This window comes from Haliotis rubra, unplaced genomic scaffold (assembly GCF_003918875.1).
Source record: "Haliotis rubra isolate DU_JTF1 unplaced genomic scaffold, ASM391887v1 Scf618, whole genome shotgun sequence".
NCBI lineage: Eukaryota > Metazoa > Mollusca > Gastropoda > Lepetellida > Haliotidae > Haliotis > Haliotis rubra.
In genome coordinates this window covers 344,157-366,726 of record NW_025767322.1, presented here as the reverse complement: position 1 = coordinate 366,726, position 22,570 = coordinate 344,157, and the positions used below count along the sequence as shown (strand labels likewise).

At 37.8% G+C, this 22,570-nt stretch overlaps 2 protein-coding genes across 2 annotated transcripts in view; one reads left to right on the top strand and one right to left on the bottom strand.

Annotated features, from left to right (window-relative positions):
- Positions 1-11,328, bottom strand: part of LOC124256095 (exostosin-like 3) — a 52,732-nt gene extending 41,404 nt beyond the window's left edge. The window contains exon 1 of the mRNA XM_046690025.1: positions 11,260-11,328. Coding sequence (XP_046545981.1) covers positions 11,260-11,328 — 69 coding nt within the window. The remainder of the gene's footprint in view (positions 1-11,259) is intronic.
- An 8,006-nt stretch (positions 11,329-19,334) lies between these two features.
- LOC124256111 (dynein axonemal assembly factor 3-like) lies at positions 19,335-21,801 on the top strand. Its single transcript, XM_046690056.1, has one exon. It carries the CDS (start codon positions 19,475-19,477, stop codon positions 20,972-20,974), a length of 1,500 nt encoding a protein of 499 aa, XP_046546012.1. The 5' UTR covers positions 19,335-19,474; the 3' UTR covers positions 20,975-21,801.
- The last annotated feature ends 769 nt before the right edge of the window (positions 21,802-22,570 follow it).

Sequence of the window (22,570 nt, the reverse complement as noted above, 5' to 3'; positions counted from 1 at the left end):
TCTTCCAGTTCAAATATTTATCCCATTGAAGCAAGAATAAAACTTTCTGATCTGGTAAGTGCTCTCATTGACCTGCGATGGGATATCCTTGGTTGCTTAGCATCAGCAAAAACTATGACCAAGGATTGGGAAAGGCAGGGGCCATGGGCCATTTTGCACATTAGAATAAAAACTGGCCCATTAAAATTTTGAAGTTTACAATTGATACAAGGGCAGTGGCCCATTCTAAATTCAGAAAATGGCTAATAATCCTGAAAATGGCCCATTGTCTATCCCAATCCCTGTATGAACTTTATCATGTTTAATGACATTGATACAGATTCGATCAAACATCGAACGCTTAAAGAGGAGATCAATAAAATTGTCTCTTTATAATTCCAACAATCAGTACTGTTGACAAAACTTCAGTCAATATTTTGCTCAAATAACCAACCTAATTACTCAAGTTAAAACAGTTACACAATAACCAGGCTTGAATCCATCATAGGTTCACACCACCTGACATGCTGGAAACACTGCTAAAAGTAAAAACACCTCCAAACTCAGCTTACTAAGTCCTGCAAGGGGTTTAAACCTTTACATCACAGTTAAAATATATGTTGAAACATAAATGTATGTCTGTACTATGCTATCTAAATACAAGACTAGAAAGTGGTGTGATGCTGGCAATTAAGGCTAGCCGCTCCTCATTGGTCGGCTCCAGCAACAAGCATTGGGTATTTAGTGTCTGGAAATATAGAAGTTGATAAAAACAAGCAACTACAATCAATATGAAATTGAAAAGGAGCCCCGGTGAGGTGAGAGTTTCAGAACCTGTGCCAAATGTATACTTGATATGGGAATGTGGTGTTAGTGCTGATGGAAAATGGTAAACTTCAGGACATTTGTTAACATTCTGAACTCCCACTGGTTCCAAAATTACAAACATAATTTCAGAGTTATACCATTGCAATAAAACATGAGTGAAGTTTGAATTTCTAATGATGTAATCAACATGGAAACACATGGCTGTTTATCTATACACAAAATTGATCAGCTCATTAAACAGATATACATCACATAAACAGGCACCCATAAAAAATGTTGAATTTCCGTGCAATGATCTTACACATATTCTCACATATCAATATTAGATATTCAATCTGAGGTGAGGTGGAGGTGAAATTGGGTTTAACATCAAGCTTGAGAATATTTCGCTTATATGACGACGTGCATGTGTGTGTATGTGTATATGCGGCTGCTCGTACTAGCCCACACTTAAGCTGGTTTTATAGTGCTAGTCCACTGAGATACCATGGCACAGTGAAGCATGAATACCCCACTCAGACACATTATACTGACTCGAGCCGACCAGTCCTTGTTGTACCCATTAATGCCGAGCGTCAGGCAGGGACCAACAAGTACCATATTTTAACGTGTTTTGGTTTGACGCGGTTGGGGATCGAACCCGTGACCTTCCGCTCACCGGGCAGACGCTCTAACCACTACACCACGGAGGCGGTCTATTCAATCTGAAGTTGTATGAAGTGGCTAAAAGAAAAACTATTCTGTAAAATATCTACCCAACCTAAAAATAAGATGGAACCCAGTCACCTTTAGGATTGTAGGTATCAATTTCAATACAGATCTGAGTAAGATGTTGGGAAAGAATTATGATAGCAAGTTGATCGAAATGCATCAGATCATTTGCAGGTGGATGAAAAAAATAGTTACGCCACTTGGTAGAATTGAAATTATTAAATCTGAGTATCAAGATTCAATTATCTATTCTTGACTCTACCCAACCCACCAGGACACTTTTTCAAGGAATTAAATCAAATTTTATTCAATTTCCTTTGGCGTAGTAAGCCTGACAAGATCAAGAGATCACTGGCTTGTAAGTCACATAAGGACGGTGGTTTGGGCATGGTTGATGGGTCAGATGGGTCAGGTGTATATTTAATGCTGAAACTGTTCCAAAACGGAAATCTTTGCTTTTCAGTTCTATTCCAGACTGCAAGAATATCTCTAGTTCCGGTTCTGTCTTTCTGAAAACATGTAGTGATAAAATCACAAATACCTTCTGGAAAAAAACGAATACTCTTGTACAATTTCTTTGAATCATTTGAAGACTTCATTACAGAACCTGTGTTTTATAACAATACTATCTTGGTTGCCAATAATCCAGTATTTAAATCCTCATGGTTTGACAACAGAGGCATTAGCAGAATATCAGATTTCATGAATGTTGATGGAAGCTTTTTGTCACTAAGGGATTTTGAAGAAATTTCATTTAAAGGTCAATTTTGTGACATACCATGGTGTTATTTGTGCAATCAAAAGCTACTTTAAGAGTCTTTCAATTGATCGACCTGCCTCATATAAACTTTTGGATGATAACCCAGTTGTCAAAAGTATACTCTGTTAAAATGGGAGCAAAAGTTTATTACTACATCCTGTCTGCTTCAAAAGAGGTCTTCAAGGCTAAATTTAAATGAGAGAACATATTTTCAGTAGACTTCAACTGGGAAGAGATATTCTTAAAACCAATAAAGACAACACCAGACACAAAGCTTAGTGGTTTCAATTAAGAATACTGCATAGATTGCTGTCAACCAATTCCTATTTGGCCAAGATTAATATGGCATCTAGTAACAAGTGCTCCTTTTGTGGAGATTGTGCTGAAACTCTTGTTCCTTTTTTGGGGGAAGGCAATTATGTCCAAACTTTCTGAAGTCACTCTCAGACTTGTTCCTTGAAAAATGTTCTCATGTGTGTAACTTAACCTTTACTTCAGAGCTTGTTGTTTTTGGTTACAAAGATGACTTTGTCTCTGATGAGGTGTTTGACCTCATTTTATTACTAGCAAAGTTCCATGTTTATAAATGCAAACTGCTTCTTCCACTCCAAATATTACTTGTTTTAAGAGACTGTTGAGCGATAGATACAAACTTGAGAAAACAAGATGTTTCTCTAAAAGTGAAAACATTAAATTCTATCAAAAATGGATGTTGTATCATGCTCTTGTAGACCAGTAGTACACACCCAGCCATCGGTATAACACCATATTAAACTTCTCACCCAAATCTATATCACAGTACATAACATCAAAGTGTCATTTCATCCATCATGTGCTAGTCATTTTTCCTTGTATACTATATACTTCATGTTATTTGCTACCTATTCTGTCAGTGTGAATGTGTGAGTGAATGCAATGTGCTTGTCTAATGTCTTAAAAAACAAAACAACAGAAGCCTGTTGCTTCAATCTCTTTTCACTTAATGGGGTTTCTGCTTCCCTGGGCTGCAGCCCCAATTTGTAACAGGGGTTTCTGAAATATAAAGATATTAAAAAAAGAAATATTAGATATTCACAGCCTTTTAAGACAAGTGCGCACCCACATTTCTAGATATTGAGCCATGTCTGAAACTGAAACAAATGACTTGCTTAATTAGGGTAATTATGAACTGCCGAATGAATGATAATGTATACCATAAATGGAATTTGACAATGTAAAAGAGAACATCCTCACAAACTTAAATAAAACAAGCTGAGACTGCCATTATCATGTTTATGTCACAGACTTTCATAGGTTTACACACATTAAGTTCATGTAGAAAAAACCTAGCAGTATAAAATAACTAAAGGACACAAAAACAAAACGTCTCAATTACAAGACCATATCTGCAGCACCCAGAACTTCAATGAAAACAGGAACTAAAATGTGGAGCCAATCATCTTTCATGTTCAAGGATCTCATAAACATTTCTCAGTATTTTGCCAACACGTAACTCCTACATGATGTTTTCCCATCTACTCATTACCAGTTATGATGTGGTAAAGGCCTGACAAGGATGGAAGGCAATGGATGTGAGAATGTGGTATATATTTCCCTATGTAAACACAGGCCTGGTTATTTAACATTTGTACATGCGGACTGTGAGCCAAGCCCCCACCTGTGGCCTGTATCAGCCCCCATCAACAAACACACCGCCACGCTGACACCTCACTACAACATATATTACTATGATTAACAGCTTCCTCCTTATAACCTTTGGGAGCTCTTTCTTGTAATTTACTGTCCTCATTTATTTTTATGGGGGTTTTTTGGTTCTCCCAAAATACAAATTTAAGAATGATGAATGTAAAAGAAAATAATGTGACAGTGCAGCCAAGAAATAAAATTGATCATGGCAAATATAGATCAGGTCATTTTTTCTCACAGTAGATAAGAGTAATAGGTTATGGTACGGAAGGTAGAAAGCTGGTGTCACACAATCTCTGTCAGGCTGACATGAACTACTGAATGAGATGGCTGGTTCAGCAGTATCTATGCAAACTTCAAACTTAATAGTTAAGAGTGTAAGTATCAATTTACAAAACTATCAAACCATAAAAACAAGGGTAGATTTCATGCATGTCTCAGAAATCAGTAAAACATAGGCTTAATAGCTGCACTATATACTTCCAATTCTGTACTGCTTTTGATAAACAATAATTTTCATCAACCATACCATAATAAAATACTATATAAAATTTTCAGAGTTGGTCAAAATGGTTTTCAGTTCCAACAATGACTCTCACTCATATCGCAATTTATATGCTGAATTTCTAACCAAACAAAATTGGTGAAGCAATGAATTTGTAATGTATCTGTAAATCCACGATGGCATCTTTTTCTTTCACAGACATCTTTCAGTCCTTGTATATTCAAGGCAGGCTTCTATTCAAGGTAAATACTTCCAATAACTGTGGAGATGGAACTTGGAATTGGAATAACATATGTGGTTTGCATTTTGTATGGCTTATATTTCAATTTCACCTCAGTGAGTACCCTATGGAATGCCTGGTCAGACATTTTGACAAGAACCTATTTGAGAGAGGCACTTACTCAGTTCATAAGTCTGTGAGATCCAGTAACTTTTTTTATTCTTTTTTTTTATTTGCAGATTTTTATTCAAAGTACAGATGACATGACACATATAATCAGTAGAGGGTTGACAGTTGTATGTTTTTAGCACCTCCAGGTACAAAAACAAGAATATGTACTTAAGTAATGATACTAACATCACAGTCTACACATCTGTGTATATATATATATATTGAAGTACAGTCTTTGCTTATAATCAGAAATGTTGGATTTAGGCTTGATCGAAGGCTAATATTATATCAGACAAACAAAGTATGCAAAGAAGACCAAAATTTTGTAATTTATCATATGAACAGGCATTCTCTTCCCACAGAGGTTACTCCTGTCATATCTTCCTACGTAACCTCTGTTCTAATACGGCCCTTTCATGGTCTGAGCGTTCAAGACTCGTGATTGGAGGCAATCAGATTTAGTTACGCAATCAGCGACGTTGTTTCAAAAGTGATCATTCGCAAGGCCTCGGTAATTTCCGTATGCTTCGAGAAAACTAAACTTCTTCCCCTGCGCGATGCGCAAACGTTTCTTCTAAACAGAACTCAGTCATGTTATGGCAGATCAGTGGCGTCTCCATCGCCCTCGTTGACAACGGACAAGCTAGCCATTAAACGCCGTGTGTGTAACATCAACACAAGTCCCCAGCAGATGGGGGATATTTGTGGCCCGACATTTGCCTTGTGTTAGTCAAGTTGAATCTAAGTCGATATAACACGCGTTCTGATTGGATAGAAAGAAGGGAGATAATTCGTGTTGTGATCTTTTGCCGCTAGGGGATTTTACGAGAACCGGGAAATATGGCCGTATTAGAACAGAGGTTCGTAGGAAGATATGACAAGTAACCTCTGTGGGAAGAGAATGATGAACAGGTTGTGAAAGCAATACATTTTGAGGTGTAACAGTATTGGCTGCAAATTCTAGATATATTTTTTGACCTGGTACTATTCCATACCTTCGGTTGTGAAAACTTACATCCCAACATTTCCATATCATCAAGCAAAATGTAAATGATTTGTCTAGGACTCTGACCATGGGTCAGATTGAACAGTTTGGTAGTTCCTACCGTATTGCTTTGAATTCGACAAAAACTCTCCAGTTCAGGGAAAAGATTGTTTATGTTTACTTGCCGGCCATTAGTGACCATCCTCTCAATCCAGTGTCGGCCATCGACAATGTTCTTAAATTTCATACCCATCATGACATGTCACACCCCCTGTTGTGTGACAATAACTGTCAAGTGTTAACCTATCACAAGTTCTAAGATGTTGTCAATTACATCTTGCAGCAAAATGGTATCTCTGTTGCCTTACTGGGCACTCTTATAGACGAGGTGGCTCTTGTTGGGCCTTTGATGTAGGTTTACCTGGACAGGTAATTCAGGATCTTGTTTTTTGGATAAGCAATGCTTATTTGCGCTATATTGACATTTCTAGTAGTAGTAAACAAAAGCTAGAAGCTATGCAATTGTTTGGGGAGGCCCTGCAAAATGCATCATAATGGTTATTATATCAATTGCATGTCTACTGTCTAGGAATTATCATTCTCCCATATTTATACTTTTAGTTAATGTTCAAACAATTTACAGTCATTACCTCTAAACCTCTTGGGCTGGGGGAAATAATATATTTCTTCATGTAAGCCAATGCATGATGGCACTATCATAATTGTGTTATGCAAAATGCAATTTGCCTTCAGCACAAGGTTTTTAAATAAACTTCCAGTTATTTTATTTTTCCTATTTTCTTGAATAAGTTAGTCTAAAGAGAGATTTTAACTTGTTAAAATGAGTTTTAAGAGTTATGCAAGAGTTGTCTCCCCTAGACCACTGTCTCTCGTTTCTTGTTTGTAAAAAGGCATTTTGAATTATCTCCCCTGTTTGTAGGGGACACTGTACGTAGCTATTCATGTCAACGCTAGAACATGCACGCAGTTTGGGAGATTACCCACCCTCCCTCCCAGTAGTATTATTGGTCTGTGGCAGATGAAATGTTTTTTTCGCAATTGTGCTTACGTATTCGAAGTTTGTGTATATACAATGTTTTGTGGGAGGGGGAAATAATATATTTCTTGATGTAAGCCAATGCATGATGGCACTATCATAATTGTGTTATGCAAAATGCAATTTGCCTTCAGCCCAAGGTTTTTAAATAAACTTCCAGTTATTTTATGTTTGCTGTTTTCTTGTATGAGTTAGTCTATAAACAAGAACATGTACTTAAGTAATGATACTAACATCAGATTCATCACATCTGTGTATATATATATTGAAATGGAATAGTCTCAATAGCATTGTTCCTCAAATGATCGACTACTGCTCTGGCACGCGATGAGGCCTGGCGCATCATCCATGAACAGGGACGACTGGCAAGTGTGTGATTGTCAAAATGGGGTATTACGGCAACATCCAAGATGTCTCGTTGATAACGTTGTCCGATTAACGCTTTCGGTACTGTGATTAGGTCCAGCTTGCAGTCGTGAGGACACACAACCCCACACCATCACTGAGCCACCGCCAAAGGGGACCGTTGGTTCAATCATTTCCGGTTATAAGCTTCATTGGCGCGGCGGCGCCAGACACGGCTGCGGCCGCCAGTGACGCATGCAAAAGGTAACGACTTTCGTCCGACCAGTGGACTGGGCGCCAGTATCAGAGATTGTGGTTTTGCCTTAACCTGCACCGCACCAGGCGTTCTTGCATGTGTCTATCAGTGAGAAATGGACGCCTGACTGGTCTCGTGCACGCGAATCCTGCAGCTCTTAACCTCTTAAACCGGTTTCATGCATGAAGTACAGTCTTTGCTTATAATCAGAAATGTTGGATTTAGGCTTGATCAAAGGCTAATATTATATCAGACAAACAAAGTATGCAAAGAAGACTAAAATTTTGTAAATTTATCATATGAACAGGTTGTGAAAGCAATACATTTTGCTTATAATCAGAAATGTTGGATTAACAGTATTGGCTGCAAATTCTAGATATACTTTTTTGACCTGGTACTATTCCATACCTTCGGTTGTGAAAAATTGTCTGTTTAGGAAGAAGCAAAATTACATTCAAAGGATCATTTCTCTTGTCCTATAATCCAAACAGTGTAATTTGTGGTGTAAGTTTAATTCTTATTCCAGCATCAGACATAAGCCATTCTTCTATTTTCCTCCACAATCTTTTTATCAAGTTACAGTCCCAAAATAGGTGCAAAATGGTTTCATTAGAAGTATTACAATAGCTCCGCAATGATGTCACTGACTTTTATTTTATGTAAGTAATAGTTTGTGGCTAAAATATTGTTAATAATTTTCATTTGGAACCATCTTAATTCCGTACTCTGTGTACATCTAAATGGTATAATGTTATACGTTCTCCAATCTGATTCATCAATGTTAGATTCAAGTATGGTTTCCCATTTTAGATTTTGGGGCTGATTTCTTGAATATTGACGTGAGAAGAGTGATATAAAACAACCTGCTACCATTATCAGAACCTAACAGTTTATTAATGTAGTAATGTATTACAGGCAATTCTAATGATAAGTGGTCTGAGTTTAGGGTAGCGAAATCATAAATTTTCTGTTGGTATTTCACAGAGCTGATCAGGCTTCGATAAGATAAAAAGTTGGCATTGCACTGAAATTTGGCTACAAATTCATTAAAATGAGGTCCAGTATTTTATCAAGGTAGGAATCCATTCAAACACTTTTAGTATAGAAAACGGCTGAGACATGGTGATAAGCCGATGACTGCAGTAAACTTTGTCATCTGGTTTAGCCAATCCTTCGTCTGTTAATGTTGGAGAAAATGGCTTAGGATATCAGCAACAACATTTATAAGTTGGATTCAAACCATCAGTGGACGGTGGCAGAGCTCAATGAAGACAACTCAATGAACCCTCCACGACTATCACCATGATCACACCCTGGACCATCTGGCCACCCCAGTCCCATCTAAATTCTAATACTGATCATAGAGAAGAAGTAAAATGACATCTGTCCACTTGAAGCCTTGAATAGTTTGGTTTAATGCAATTTAAAGTGCCATTTATGAGGGAGAAAATCTCCAAATGGCAAAGGGCATTGACCTAAAACAGTTCAGAAAACAGAAATATAGGGTTATGGCTGGCTACAGATCATCATCAGAATCAGATCTTATCTGAGTTAGGTCAAAGACCTATATACGATTGACAAAAACATGATCAAACCCTGGTTCATATGAGTACAAACAGAACAGCATGTGAGAAAGTTGACAAACAATATTCCTCTATATGTATGCGCACGCTGGAGTGAAGACATAAATTCATGACCATACTTCAAAGTCAATAACATCTGGAATTGAAGCAAATGTCAAGAAATATATAAACAAAGTAGAATTCAAGCCATGATATCAGATATCACCATGCCAATGTTCGCTGTACAAAGAACTTTCTGATATAAACATCACAGCCATAAACCGGATTTACAAGTTTTACAGTCAGGGAGTGTAAACCCTGATAACAGGAAATATTCCTGACATAGCCTTCAATGTTGTTTCTAACAAACTGATTCCTAGTTAGCCACTAATCTCATTCAACATAAAACTAACACCAGTGCGTATATTGTTTGTCAAAACCAAACCCAGTCATATTCCAGTGCAAAGTCCAGCTGAAATAACAACCAGTAATACTATCTTACTGACATCACATTGAAAAGTCATTGGACTGAGCTGCTAAATTTCTCTAAATGATTCTGGAATTGCAGAAATCCTGGTAAAGTCTGTAGCTCTGAAGCTGCTGACACACCAAGCACAAGCCCAGGCTGTTTGGATGGCCCCTTCTCATGACATCGAGACAAACAGCTGAGGTAGTTTTCTTATGTGTCAGTCTTCACACATGTTCAAGATGTCGTATTCAACTTCAGCTGAGAAAGTCTTTTTCAAATCTAGATGAGTTTAGTTTTACGCCGCATTTAGCAATATTCCAGCAATATCACGGCAGGGGACACCAGAAATGGGCTTCACACACTGTACCCATATGGGGAATCGAACCTGGATCTTCGGGATGACGAAGAAATTTCTACAGTTTATAACCTAAAATTATAAACATATTAATAGGAATTATCATGATGCTTGTGTCATCCATAACATTGTACCTGAACTATTGTGACAAAAAGGTTTTAATGCGCTCACACAATACTTAAAGGTATGTCTTTATTCATACGCTGCTTCTAAATTATGTTCAGGACGCTGTTTTGTTAGTAATCCATCCATAAATGTCGGTCACACTCACCACTAACTAATGATTATGGATCTCTATAATCTATATTGATAGCCAGGACTACATGCTAAGAATTCATATGACTAAAGGTGTGTTTAGTGAAATAAAACCACAAAGCATCTCTAAAGCTCACCTGACTAATGAAGTTCTTTATGATATAATGGCACTTACAAATGCACAACCAATCCTCATCCACATATCTGTAGTGAGTTTGGCACTAATGACGTAAGGTAAATTACCACAATAATCAGATCATGGTCTTTGATAGAGTCTAATCATTTAGAAAAACAATGAAACATTTTTAACGGTTTTGATTATGTAAATATTTAAAATACTCACGTTTCAGCTTCATCAGTCCAAAAGAACATATATAGGAGCAACAGCTCTCTCAACCACCAAAGTCAGTGTCAGGGTTATTGGGGTCATGAACTGGCTTGATGCTCATGATGTTTATCACAAGACAGTCTCATCCAGGAAATAACAATGATCACTGCATGCATCTGTTTCAGAAGTCCTTGACAACACTCAAATGTCTCTACTACAAGACCGAATACTGGCTGCAACCCAAACACATTAAAAGAAGTTTATCTTGACAAAACAATTAAATACACTTCTGCATAAATGATTTGTTGTTGAAATGTTCTACTTACTCAGGGTCTTATTTTCACTCAATACAAATAAACACTTGGGAAAAGTTAAAACCAATCTTCTCGTGTTTCTCTATTTCAATATTTTGCTGGCAACTTCCAAGTGGCACATAGTCCAGACAACGCTAGTCTCAATTCACTACAAACAGGTTGAATACATGAATGCTGAATTAAAAACTCCTACAGGTAACAGATCAGTAACTGGTATGTGTTTTCTGTTCAAGAAGTTTCTACCTCTGTCAAAACAGTGTATGATGTTCGGCGTTAAACAGTATTATTTTTTTCATAGGAAATTTTCATTCCCGTTCCTGGGTCATGGCAAAAGCATGGCCTTTCAGTTTTATTCAGCACTGACAATAACCACCAGCTGTCACAGTTGTAGCCAGTGTGCTAAGTAAGATAACAAGTAATCCTGATCATCAAATAATCAATACATTCTCAGGAAAATACTAGCGAGTAGAAACCTGTAACATCAGCAGCAGAATGTTCAGGGGGTTGAAGTAGGCGTCTACTTCAATGACAACACACGTCATGTTAGTAGTTCAGCACAGTGGTGTCTTGGCGATATTTTTTACAGATCAATGTAGTCAAATGAAGGGATATCTTTACAATTTGTGATTTCAGCTGTTGACTGTTAGAATTTGACATCAATACAGGAAGCAGAAAACAATGAAAAAGCAATGAAACGGTTAAATCAAGTGATCAGCTGATCAGAATCTACACTGTTGACGTTGATAATTATATGGACATATCTCAAGAACTTCTTATCAATCCTTCTACTTCTATTAGTGACAAAAAGAGTTAAAAGTAACACAGTTATTTTGCATAAAAGAAAAGTTGGAAATGAGCTCCAAACACAAGCTGAATACAACATTACACAGTTAGGAGATTCTGGCTGCTGAGGTATGCTGCTACAGAACGTAATACTATAAACAGCATTTGAATGTAAGGATCCTATACTACAGTATTTGAATGTAGAGACCATATAAACATGGAAGAAAATGCTTCAGGTCACGAAGAGGATCCCATGGTTCAGCTTGAACACTGCCTTTGGTCAGCAGATATTGAAAGCATGGCATGTTCAGATAAGCTCTTACAAAAGTCTTAAGTGTATGTATGTATATATTTTTAAATCATCTTTTAAAAATCATCACATTTTGTGTTGATCAATACATGGGCTCTCCAAGTTGCCAGTAGGCAGACCATTTTCTATGATGAATCTGTATTCTGTTTATCAGCAAGTCTTAAATATTCAGTAGCTTTTAGTCTCAGTACACGTGGCATATCATCAGGTATCTACTGATCTTGCTTTGCCTATTTTTTCACACTAGAACTCGACTCCAGTTTGGGGCCAGTGCATAAGGAGACATGTTGAACTTCATTTATCAGCAAGTAACCACGGTAACAAGGATTCTGTATACCGTATACCGGGAAATTTTCGAGGTATCTAATTTTCGAGGTTTTCGAGGTTAGAAGCGCAACCTCGAAAATATTATATCCATGAATTTATCCGAACTTCAAACCTTTGGGTTAGATTTCCTATCGATAAGCATTTCAACTGCTGGCAACCAATGACTTCCTGACATGCGCATTAACTCTTTAATGCCTGTCTACAACTAATCTTAACGTTCAGTGACCCTGAACGGCCTGAATGAACAAACAACAGAAATGCGGTGTCGAGACTATTTAATTGTGTTGTAATTGTTGGTCCAGAATAACATGCATTATAAAAAATAGGTAATTCAATCAGTGTGTTACATGTAAAGTCAAACCAACTGTCAATACACTCGATGTCACTCTCTGGCCAAACGGACCGTGATCGGGCGATGCCAGGTTTGATGAATGCGCATCTTAAAGGGGATTGTTTACACAAACATCCTGGGGCTGTAAGGCATCCGCAGTTGGTCAGTTTCAAAAGAGGTCAACTTGTCAGCTTTCTAACAACAACATAGTTTCAGCAGAGACCCATCATACATGCTTATAGTTAGTTGTTAAAAAAACAATATCGTCTGAGAAAAAATGGCGTCATGTTTGAACACTGCCGACAGAGTGTTTCTGGGTCATTTATCACAACAAAGGATCAAAGGGTTGTTTTCATTACTATTATTTCTGCCATGGACTGGTATACCGGTAGTTATAACAGTCAGACGGCAGTTATCACTGGCTACTTGTCGATAGTTCACTGAGTATTAATCCGGTAAGTCATGTTTCTGGGCACTTTCTTCTAACCTCGAAATTAAAATTGTCTAAAATATTTATATATTTTAGGCCCCAAAGCCTCGAAATTTAAATCACCTCGAAAGCTCTGGGGGTCTCAAACCTCGAAATTTTAGTACCTCGAAAATTTCCCGGTATACGGTATCAATAATTTTGAGTTGAAATCAGTCAACTACTGTTCCATTTAACTCTATTGAGCATAACTACAAGGCAAGAAGACAATAGTAAAAGATACAAGAAAAATTGAGAGACAAACACTTTGTAAATGATACATTAAACATGTTTACAATTTCCAGTGATACTTTAATATCTTATTAAGGTTTTCTGCTGTGATATATAATATCCTAAGGTAACAAAAAGATACAATGTAATTATCCTTAATGAATTATTAACAATAACCCTTGTGTCTGTGTTCATGTTCAAATGGTGCCATTGTTTGTCAGTAAACTAGCACAAGTGGGCATAGACAGGCACATGGCTATATAATAAGATAAGTGTGATTATCCTGTATACAACATTGCCATACAATAAGTCATACATGGGGATCACTTGACAAATCTAGAAATGTCTCTTGACTTAACAATTTCATCAAAATCAGGTCTGTTTATTATGATATGACACCTCTCCACAAGGAGACCTGAGAACATCTCTCTTGGTGGTTGGATCACATGAACACTGAGTTTCTTGGGCCATTGTCATCTTTCTAAAATGATTCAACTTCATTTCATCACTTTGATTAAGAATGTTTTATCATTGCAAAAGAAAACCACCACAGCACACAGATAATTCCACCATAGTCCACTTGCTACGGCAACCACAAAGGATATTATCAAATATCCAACAGTACAGCTATATTCCCCCAGTTATTCTTGTTTTCAATGTACAGACATCAAATATGCCTGATTGACTGGATTACTAGGATCAAGAATATTGAAGTATTGTCACAGAGTTATGGTATTGCCAATATTGTAAGCCAATGGGAAATATGATTTATCTTGACTGATGAAATCATAAAAAAGGAAGGTATTTATCAATATCTTAAGGACAGAAGCCCCTCAGTAACTTAGACAATACAGAGCATAGTCTGGTACAAATGAGGAAAGATAACACTGACTGTTTGGTAAACATATCCTATAGCGGCCCTGATACTGGTCTATACAGTTCACCAGAATGACCATATGCGGCTCTAAATAATCACTCAGTATTGTAGTATTGACAAGCTGCATAATATGGTGAAGGTCTATCCAAGTGTTGATATACTTTTGTAATCTCTTATTAACACCAATTTTACCATGAGTTTTGTTTTTCATGTTTAACCATATTTTCCAGTAAATCTGAACAAGCAAACAGCTGATGATATAAACAAGGAAGTCATAATGCTCTACCGTGTGACTAAACTGACACTCACAACTAAACAATACCAATGACCAATGATTATATAGACTGTCATGACCTTTATGATATTTGATGAACTTGAGGGTATGAAAACCATTCTTACAATACCAAACTTACTTATAAATAGAAAATTACTCATCCTTTTCTTCTAAGGTTCATTTTGGAAAACTACAGCAACAAGAGTAAAATCACTGGATCCTTCATAAGTAAAGTTAAGGCTAATATACTGAACAGCAAAAGAAACGCAAGTCTGGCTTTTTGTCAAGTTTTTGGATAGAAAACCACCAAAAGTATGTCTAATCATTTATTCTATAGAAAACACTGTCAATTTAACAGCTGAAAGGTACTGTTGACATTGAACTGCAATAAGTTGAAACTGATCACAGTCCGTCAAATGGAGATACCCCTGAACCCGAAAAGTGAGAGTCTCTTTAGTAGCGTATAGCCACCTTGAGCTTGCACACAGACTGTGCAATGTCGCCTCATTGAGTTCACTAGAGTCTGAAAGAACGCCTGAGGCAATTGGTTCCGCTCAAACACCCATCTCTATTCCAATTGTGCAAGTGTGAGTGGCTGTCTACATGCAGCAATCCTCCGTCCAATTTCGTCTCAGAATGTTCAATGGGAGCCATATCCGGGGAAAGAGACATCCATGGAAAAACGTTAATGTTGTTCTGAGCCAGATAATCCATCGACACCCTTGCTGTGTGAGAGCTATAAACGTCGCTGGCGTTGTTGACGTGTCAAAACTGGCCCCACATATGGCCTTCGGCAGTGGATTCCAGCAGCCCGAAGACGACGCCTAATCGTATCGCTGGACACTGCTCCCCTTGACCCAAGAACTAAGGCTGCTGCTACGGTTGCTGCTTGAGTTTGGTTCCTTAGATGAGTGACCAGGATGAACCGATCTTGCCTGGTAAGGGGATGATCAGCAGCAACCCCGGTTTGCTGATGACGTTGAGCAAGTCGTGTAATGGTGGTAAGATGACAGCCCAACTGTCTAGCTACAGCAGTTGCAGAGCTACCTCTGTGCAACTTTCCAATGGCCATTCCCCTCTGCTCAGTCGTTAGTCTAGGTATCGTTTATGTGGCATGTACACCTCCTAGCATCAATACTGAACTGTTTTTTGACACAAACCTTTACAAAGGATACCTCAGAGTGAAATGCATGCTTTCCATCCAGAACCATCGATGCACATGCTAAAATTATGTTTTTTGTTGCACTGTTGGTGTGTTTGTGCGAATGTTTCGTATGGACGTCACACTGCATGACATCATCTCATCTGGGATTGTTACGTCACTTTACCATGAACATTCCATAAACATGAACGTTTACCTTCATGAGATTTAATTTTTTTAAAACTTGCATTTCTTTTGCTGTTCAGTATATTATATGTTACAGTCAAACCTTAAATTCAATCAACGTGTAAACATCGTAAACTTTTTGGTGTCTTTACAAACTGACAGACATGTGTCTACACATTAGTCCCACAAAACTCTTCAGTCCCATATATTTATTACATGGCCAGACACTATGGAAGCCCAGTTTTCTCCAATTGCAAATATTGCTTTGCATGATGTAGTGTGTCTGTCTTAGTCTTGATACTGAAAAGTAATCTTATCAATAAAGGTGTCTGCTGTTGAATTTCAAACACATAAATTTCTTACTATCACAAGTGTGCAAGTACAAATTTCAAATATGCATATTTGGTTTGCATAAAAAGTTAAATATTTTGAACGCTTGATGTCTTCCAAGTGCTCTTTGGCAGAATATGCAAAGACTCTGACAGTCCCACACACAATCATGTCTACTGTTTTACTATTTGATGGTGTGTTTTGTCTGCCAAAGCCTGCTTCTTTCTGGGTATGTATAGGAGGGATTTGTAGCTTTGTCTTAGATAGACAAACAGCTGCATGATAGTACAAGCCAAGAATCACATAGCTACTACACACAGCTAGGGTAGTATAGCCAATAAAGTCAAGTCATTCTAAACACATGAAATTTGAAGATTCTAATATTTAATAGCTGTGGCATCAATTTTCCAGCAATAGCTTCTTTCCCATTTTGTGTATTGGTTTAACATCTAAAGTACTAACAGTACAAACAATGTTGTCACACATCATTAACTTGAAACATGTGAATCAGTGATACTGACTTTAGTAAAAGACTTGTTCATACTGACTGCCTATAATCATTTGATAATCCATAGTTTATATAAAAGCCAAAAGAGTGAGTGAGTGAGTTTAGTTTTACGCCACACTCAGCAATATTCCAGCTATATGGCGGCAGTCTGTAAATAATCGAGTCTGGACCAGACAATCCAGTGATCAACAGCATGAGCATCAATCTGCGCAATTGGGAACGGATGGCATGTCAACCAAGTCAGCGAGCCTGACCACCCGATCCCGTTAGTCACCTCTTACGACAAGCATGGGTTACTGAAGATCAATATTCTAACCCGGACCTTCACGGGTCAAAACCTAAAAGAACACAATTTACACATATACTGGCACTGGGGTGTGACAACCTAAGTAGGCATATGGTGGTCACATGGACCCCTCTGTGTGTGTGTGTGTGTGTGTGTGTGTGTGTGTGTGTGTGTGTTGTGGTTTTCTTCTGAGATTAGGCACAAACCTTTTACATGATTCAAAAGTACATGGGTACATAGTACTATATTAGCAGGATAAAAGTGAAGTTTACTGGGCACAGTTAATTGCAGTGCTAACAGGCTCAGGTTGTCAACAGTTGCTCTCACATGAATCTTCAATCCTTAGTGCTAGCTGTACTATGTCCAACTCTATGCTTATCCCTTGGATCACGTTTAAGCACCAATTCACAAGTTTAGTTTTACGTCACTTTTAGCAATATTCAAGCAATATCATGGCGACTGACACTAGAAAATGCTGTATGGGCTTCAAACATTGTATCCATGCGGGGCATCAAACCCAGGTCTTTGGTATGACGAGCTAACGCTTTAACCACTAAGGAACCCACCAACCACCACTTGACGATCATTACAATTAGGTCCCCCTTTTGAGTCAAACGCCCAATTATGCTTCTTTGCAAAACTTTGCTAGTCAAATACCCTTTGACAATCCTTAGGTTAAGGCACCAATCTAGGGTGATTTGGGTTTGCTGTGAGGTAGGACATTGGTCAAATAGCACTTTTAACACATAAAGCCAACACAATTTGAGGAAATTGTACATTTACATCAAATTTTTAGTTTCACAGAGAAAATGGCTACTGCATATACACAGAAAGGCAAACAAATAGTACCGATCACTTGGCGAACAAGCACTGATTATTTGTGATTGCACCCATTGTCTCAGGGTAGGATGTTGGCTAACTGAATAAATTCATTTGCCTAGCTCTGTGTTTCCACTGGCCTTTCTTTACAGCTGGACATTGTGACTGGCTAGCATTTTAAATACTGGTCATTTGTAAATTTTACCGGTCAAGTGATCACACTTTTCATTGTGCGCGAGACCTTGCACCCTCGCATCCAATCGAAAATGAAGAGGCTATTGCCACTACTTTTAGCATGGAGTTTTCCCAAACTGCTATTTTTTTATTTAACAACACCTCAATGTCATTGTGAAAACATAATCGTTTTCGAGGAGAAATAAAATTGACCAAGGTGATTAGAAAATTTATTTTAAAATTTGCCAGACAAGATGACTGACTGCCTTTGAAATTACCGGACATTCTAACTTTGTACCAGTCAAAGTCTGGTATATACTGGAAAACGGAAACACTGCTAACTTTCTTTCAACCTGACAACTTGTGTTCGGTGCCTGAATCTGATAAAGTGCTCTACTCCCAATAGTAGTATAAGCAGGGGTTCAAAAATCCCATCGCCCGACGCCGGGACAAGTCAGTTTTCATTTCGAGGCGATCAAACAATGGTGGCTACTAGAAACTTTCTGCTTACGGTTTCAAACTGCAAATAAACTTGGATTTCATTTCATATCTGCTCAAAATGTAACTATTAAAATTTGACACGATACGAAGAACGAAATGAAGTAATTTTCGCAATGATAATAAATAGATTTATCTTTCTTTGCTATTTATCACTTCTCGATACACATTAACATCAAATACCATGTTGATTTATTCTTTCATAATTACAGCATCATGATTAAGTCATAAAAATCAGGGCAAGTGGAAAATTAGTCAGGACAAGTTACTTTCTTAAAATCACTTGTCCTGTGGCAAGCGGCCTTTAAAAATAAAATTGAACCCCTGTATAAGGTAGGTATGCAGACATTAACCCCTTCTGCATCTGTGACAGATGAAGTGTCAACATCAAATAGAAGACATGCAGTCAGATGGCAGACAGTCAGATTATGACATAACAGTTTCTTTTAAAATTACAAATTTCTCTTGATCATATCATTATCGAAAGATCTGGGTGATGACACTTTGACTGTCGATACCTCTCCTCTCTGTGTAGAGGTTTGTATATATATATATATATCTGTGTTCTTGACGTTTACACTCCAAATGTTCCCTGTTCTGAGTTCACTCGATTGTGTATTTGGGTCAGTAGAACTGTAATATACGAAGTCAGCAGGTGTAGTTAAGTTTGAAATGTTAAATCTGAAGTTAAATCCAATTATTCAGGATCCAACAGAAAGTATCAACAGACTAACTTACCGTGTATACTGTAGCCACGAGATTTAAACATTTCGATAAGTTTACTGTCAACGCCATGTAATAATCGCTAACCAGATGAAGAAGTGCAATTGTTCTCAGTTAGCGATCATATTGTAATCTAATGAATATATATGGATTTTATCATATTCAATATTATGGTAAAATTAAAAGAGGTGCATTGTTTGAAAAGCAAGGCCCTGATATAAGTTTTTCGAAAAGAAATATTTTGGTTAGAGGTTTTTGCAGGTGCCCGGAAGTGAGCAAAGGGGAACAACTCTCTATAAATGTCGCCGTCAGCGTTACTAAGCAACTGAAAAGCAGGAACGAGCATGCTGGCTCTTTTGTGAACGTTAAGTTCGTTCAGCGCTCGAAAAGTTATTTTTCTCGTATCGTAACATCTGCAAAAGCAATGGATGGTCTAGGTACTATTACGTGGTGGGGATTTAGTCCCGCAATCGACTTTCAGGATTCTGATGTTGGAGCGTTGATGAAGAAAACATCGTTACAAGATAAAGATACAAGTGATGTGGTGAATATTTTGTTAGTTGGAGCTGGAGACATAAGACACATACTGAAGACAATTGCTTACAGGAAAAGACACAAACACAGGAAAATAAATATGTTTGTATGCGAGGCAGCTTTAGAACTCTATGCCCGTGATATTCTACTTATGGCAGTAGCCCTTGAAATGCAAGACAGAATGGGCTTGCAAGAAAAGAGTGAGCTATTTCTGGAATTGTATGGAAATGTTCTTATAAGGGAACAAACGATGCAGTACGTCCAGAAAAAGGCCAAAGAATTCATCAAGATGGTGACAGATTGTGACTATTTGGATGAAAAGCTTCCAGTGTTTGATTTATCACAGCTCAAGTTCAAAGAACGAGACTTCCTGGAGGGTATCTTCAAACTGTGGCAAAATACAAAGTTCACATTTGATGTTTCCAAATGCTGGGATTTGAGATTGCGCCAAAACTTAAAGACACGGTATGACACGAGAATGAATGTTTTTGATTGGGACTATAGCATGGAACTCATTGAAAGAGGCGCTGATGTTGTGAATAAGTCGGAATATCAGGCCTGGAGAAACACTGGAGTAGCCTTCCAGTTCAGGGAGGGAACTTATGACACTCCAAATAAGACCATGGCATCTGCCCGTGTGTTCGACCATCAGGGAGAAAAGCATGGGAGGATGGGCTACTGGGGAGACATTATTGTCAGTCCGTACATTTCACTAGGAATTGAATCAGAAGAACAGTCTTTATTCAAAAAGTATAATAATTTGTACACAAAAACTGCTGAAGATGTTTCCCAGTTCAATATGCAAGCCATGCTGCATGAACTTGCAACAGGTGAGAGGTACAAGCAACCAGTGAAAGAAGAATCCAAACAGTCATCATCTGTAAAATTGACCGAAATTACAGAAGAAGATGAAGAAGAAAAAGAAGAAGAAGAAAATAACAGTGAGAAAGAAAAGATGGCATCCTCATCACAACATGACCTTCCATATGAAGCCATTCCCATTGATGATGTCAAGGTCACCTTCTTACCACTAGGCCCTCTGAAGGATCATCTTGTTGCCAAGAGCAAATACCAGAAGTTCTTTGATGTTGTGTATTTCTCAAATAGTATGGTCCACCAGCTTACACCAGATGTCAGCAGAATATTTGCTAAACAATGTACGGTTATCTTAGAAACTGCTCAGTTTATGCTTGAAATTAAGAAGGAACAAAGAGAAGAATTCCTGAAGAAAACCACATCAATGGCTAAATCAGCAGGATGTGAACACATTGAAACAGTAGGCTGCCAGTCCAGTCCTTCACGAGGCATCTTTACAAAGGTAGTGAATGATAAAGAGATATTCATCAGTGGTCATCTTCCATCCAGTGCAAAATGCCTCAAGCTGACTTAAGTTGCAATTCACATATCCACTAAATGGGAAACATACCCATTTAACAATACAAATGTGGTGGAATCTTGAACTGCTTTGTATTCTGACAAATAACAGAGGAAGGTGCATGTTCATATTGTAAGTGCATTTGATTAGATGACTCTTTGAAAACAGCAGGAACTCTCTGATCCATGCAGCTCAGCACAAGCCGTTGCTTGAGAAGTATCATAGAAACTCTCGCCCCAATGTGTCTAAAGTAGACCAGACGATCAAGGATAAAGGTTTGCACAAATTGCATTGAAGACTGTAGAAAAACAGCTCTCCATCATAACTTTTCTTGTTATTGAAAGTAAGAACATTTGTTTTGAAACCTTACTGGGTTTTCTGTCAAAGGTTTTTGTTAAAGAGTGAGTGAGTTTTGGTTTTACACCGCTTTTAGCAATATTCCAGCAATATCACGGCGGTCTTGTTAAACACTTTCATCGAGCTTCACAAGGTGAATATAAAACCAGTTCATGGATTGTTAGTTTTAATTTCCATATTGAAGACAGACTGACATAGTATTGGTATACTGAAATGGGTCAACATCATCCATCTTGTCATGGAAGTGAGAGGTCTTGGTCGCTCATAAATAATTTAATGTGTTCCTGTTGCATGAGTAGGCAGTATGATTGAAATGCTTGATTCCATGTTTGTAAACTGAACCACATTCACATTGCAATAACAGAATGTATTGAACATTGTTTCTGTAATCATTGTTTTCATATCCTAGCATGTGGAAGTATGCATGAAGTGTATTGTTGGGTTAACTGTTTAATGGAAGGGATCATTAAAGACATCAATTGGTTTGTATTTATTCCTTATTTACATCACTTGCATGGAGTTCAAAAGTACTTGGAAATGGGTACCTATGAGACAAAAATGTGACTTATCATTCTTGCACCTCACAGGCAACTCTAGGTTAGGCAGATGTGTACTCTCCAGGGAGACAAATCCATTGACAAGGGTAACCCATGAAGATCTGGGTTAGAACTGATCTTCAGTAACCCATGCTTGTTGTAAGAGGCGACTAACCGGATCGGGTGGTCCGGCTTGCTGACTTGGTTGACACGTCTTCTATCCCAATTGTGTAGATCGATGCTCATGTTGTTGATCACAGGATTGTCTGGTCCAGACTTGATTAATTACAGACTGCTGCCATATAGCTGGAATATTGCTGAGTCTGGCATAAAACTATACTCACTCACTCCCACTGACCAGGGTAATACCAGTAATACAGTGCTTCAGCATGTAAATTTGTATTACTTCTGTCTAAAAACTGGGGAGCAGCTGCAAGCTGAATCAGTAGTATTAAATTAAATCTAATGGTATTTGTATGACTATCTGACTTGCATGGAAATCCACACTTTCAGGTCTTGCAAATATGGGTAGTGTGTGGAACACACTCTAAAGTCAAGCTTTTCGAGAAAATATTAACTGACATTTATAGCCTGTGTTTTAAGACAGTTACTATTATATGGCAAACCAATACATATTCTCTCACTATCATTGCTTGGATAATTGATATTAATTAGATTGCAAATGATTCTGTAGCATTATATATTCTAACCATGCTTT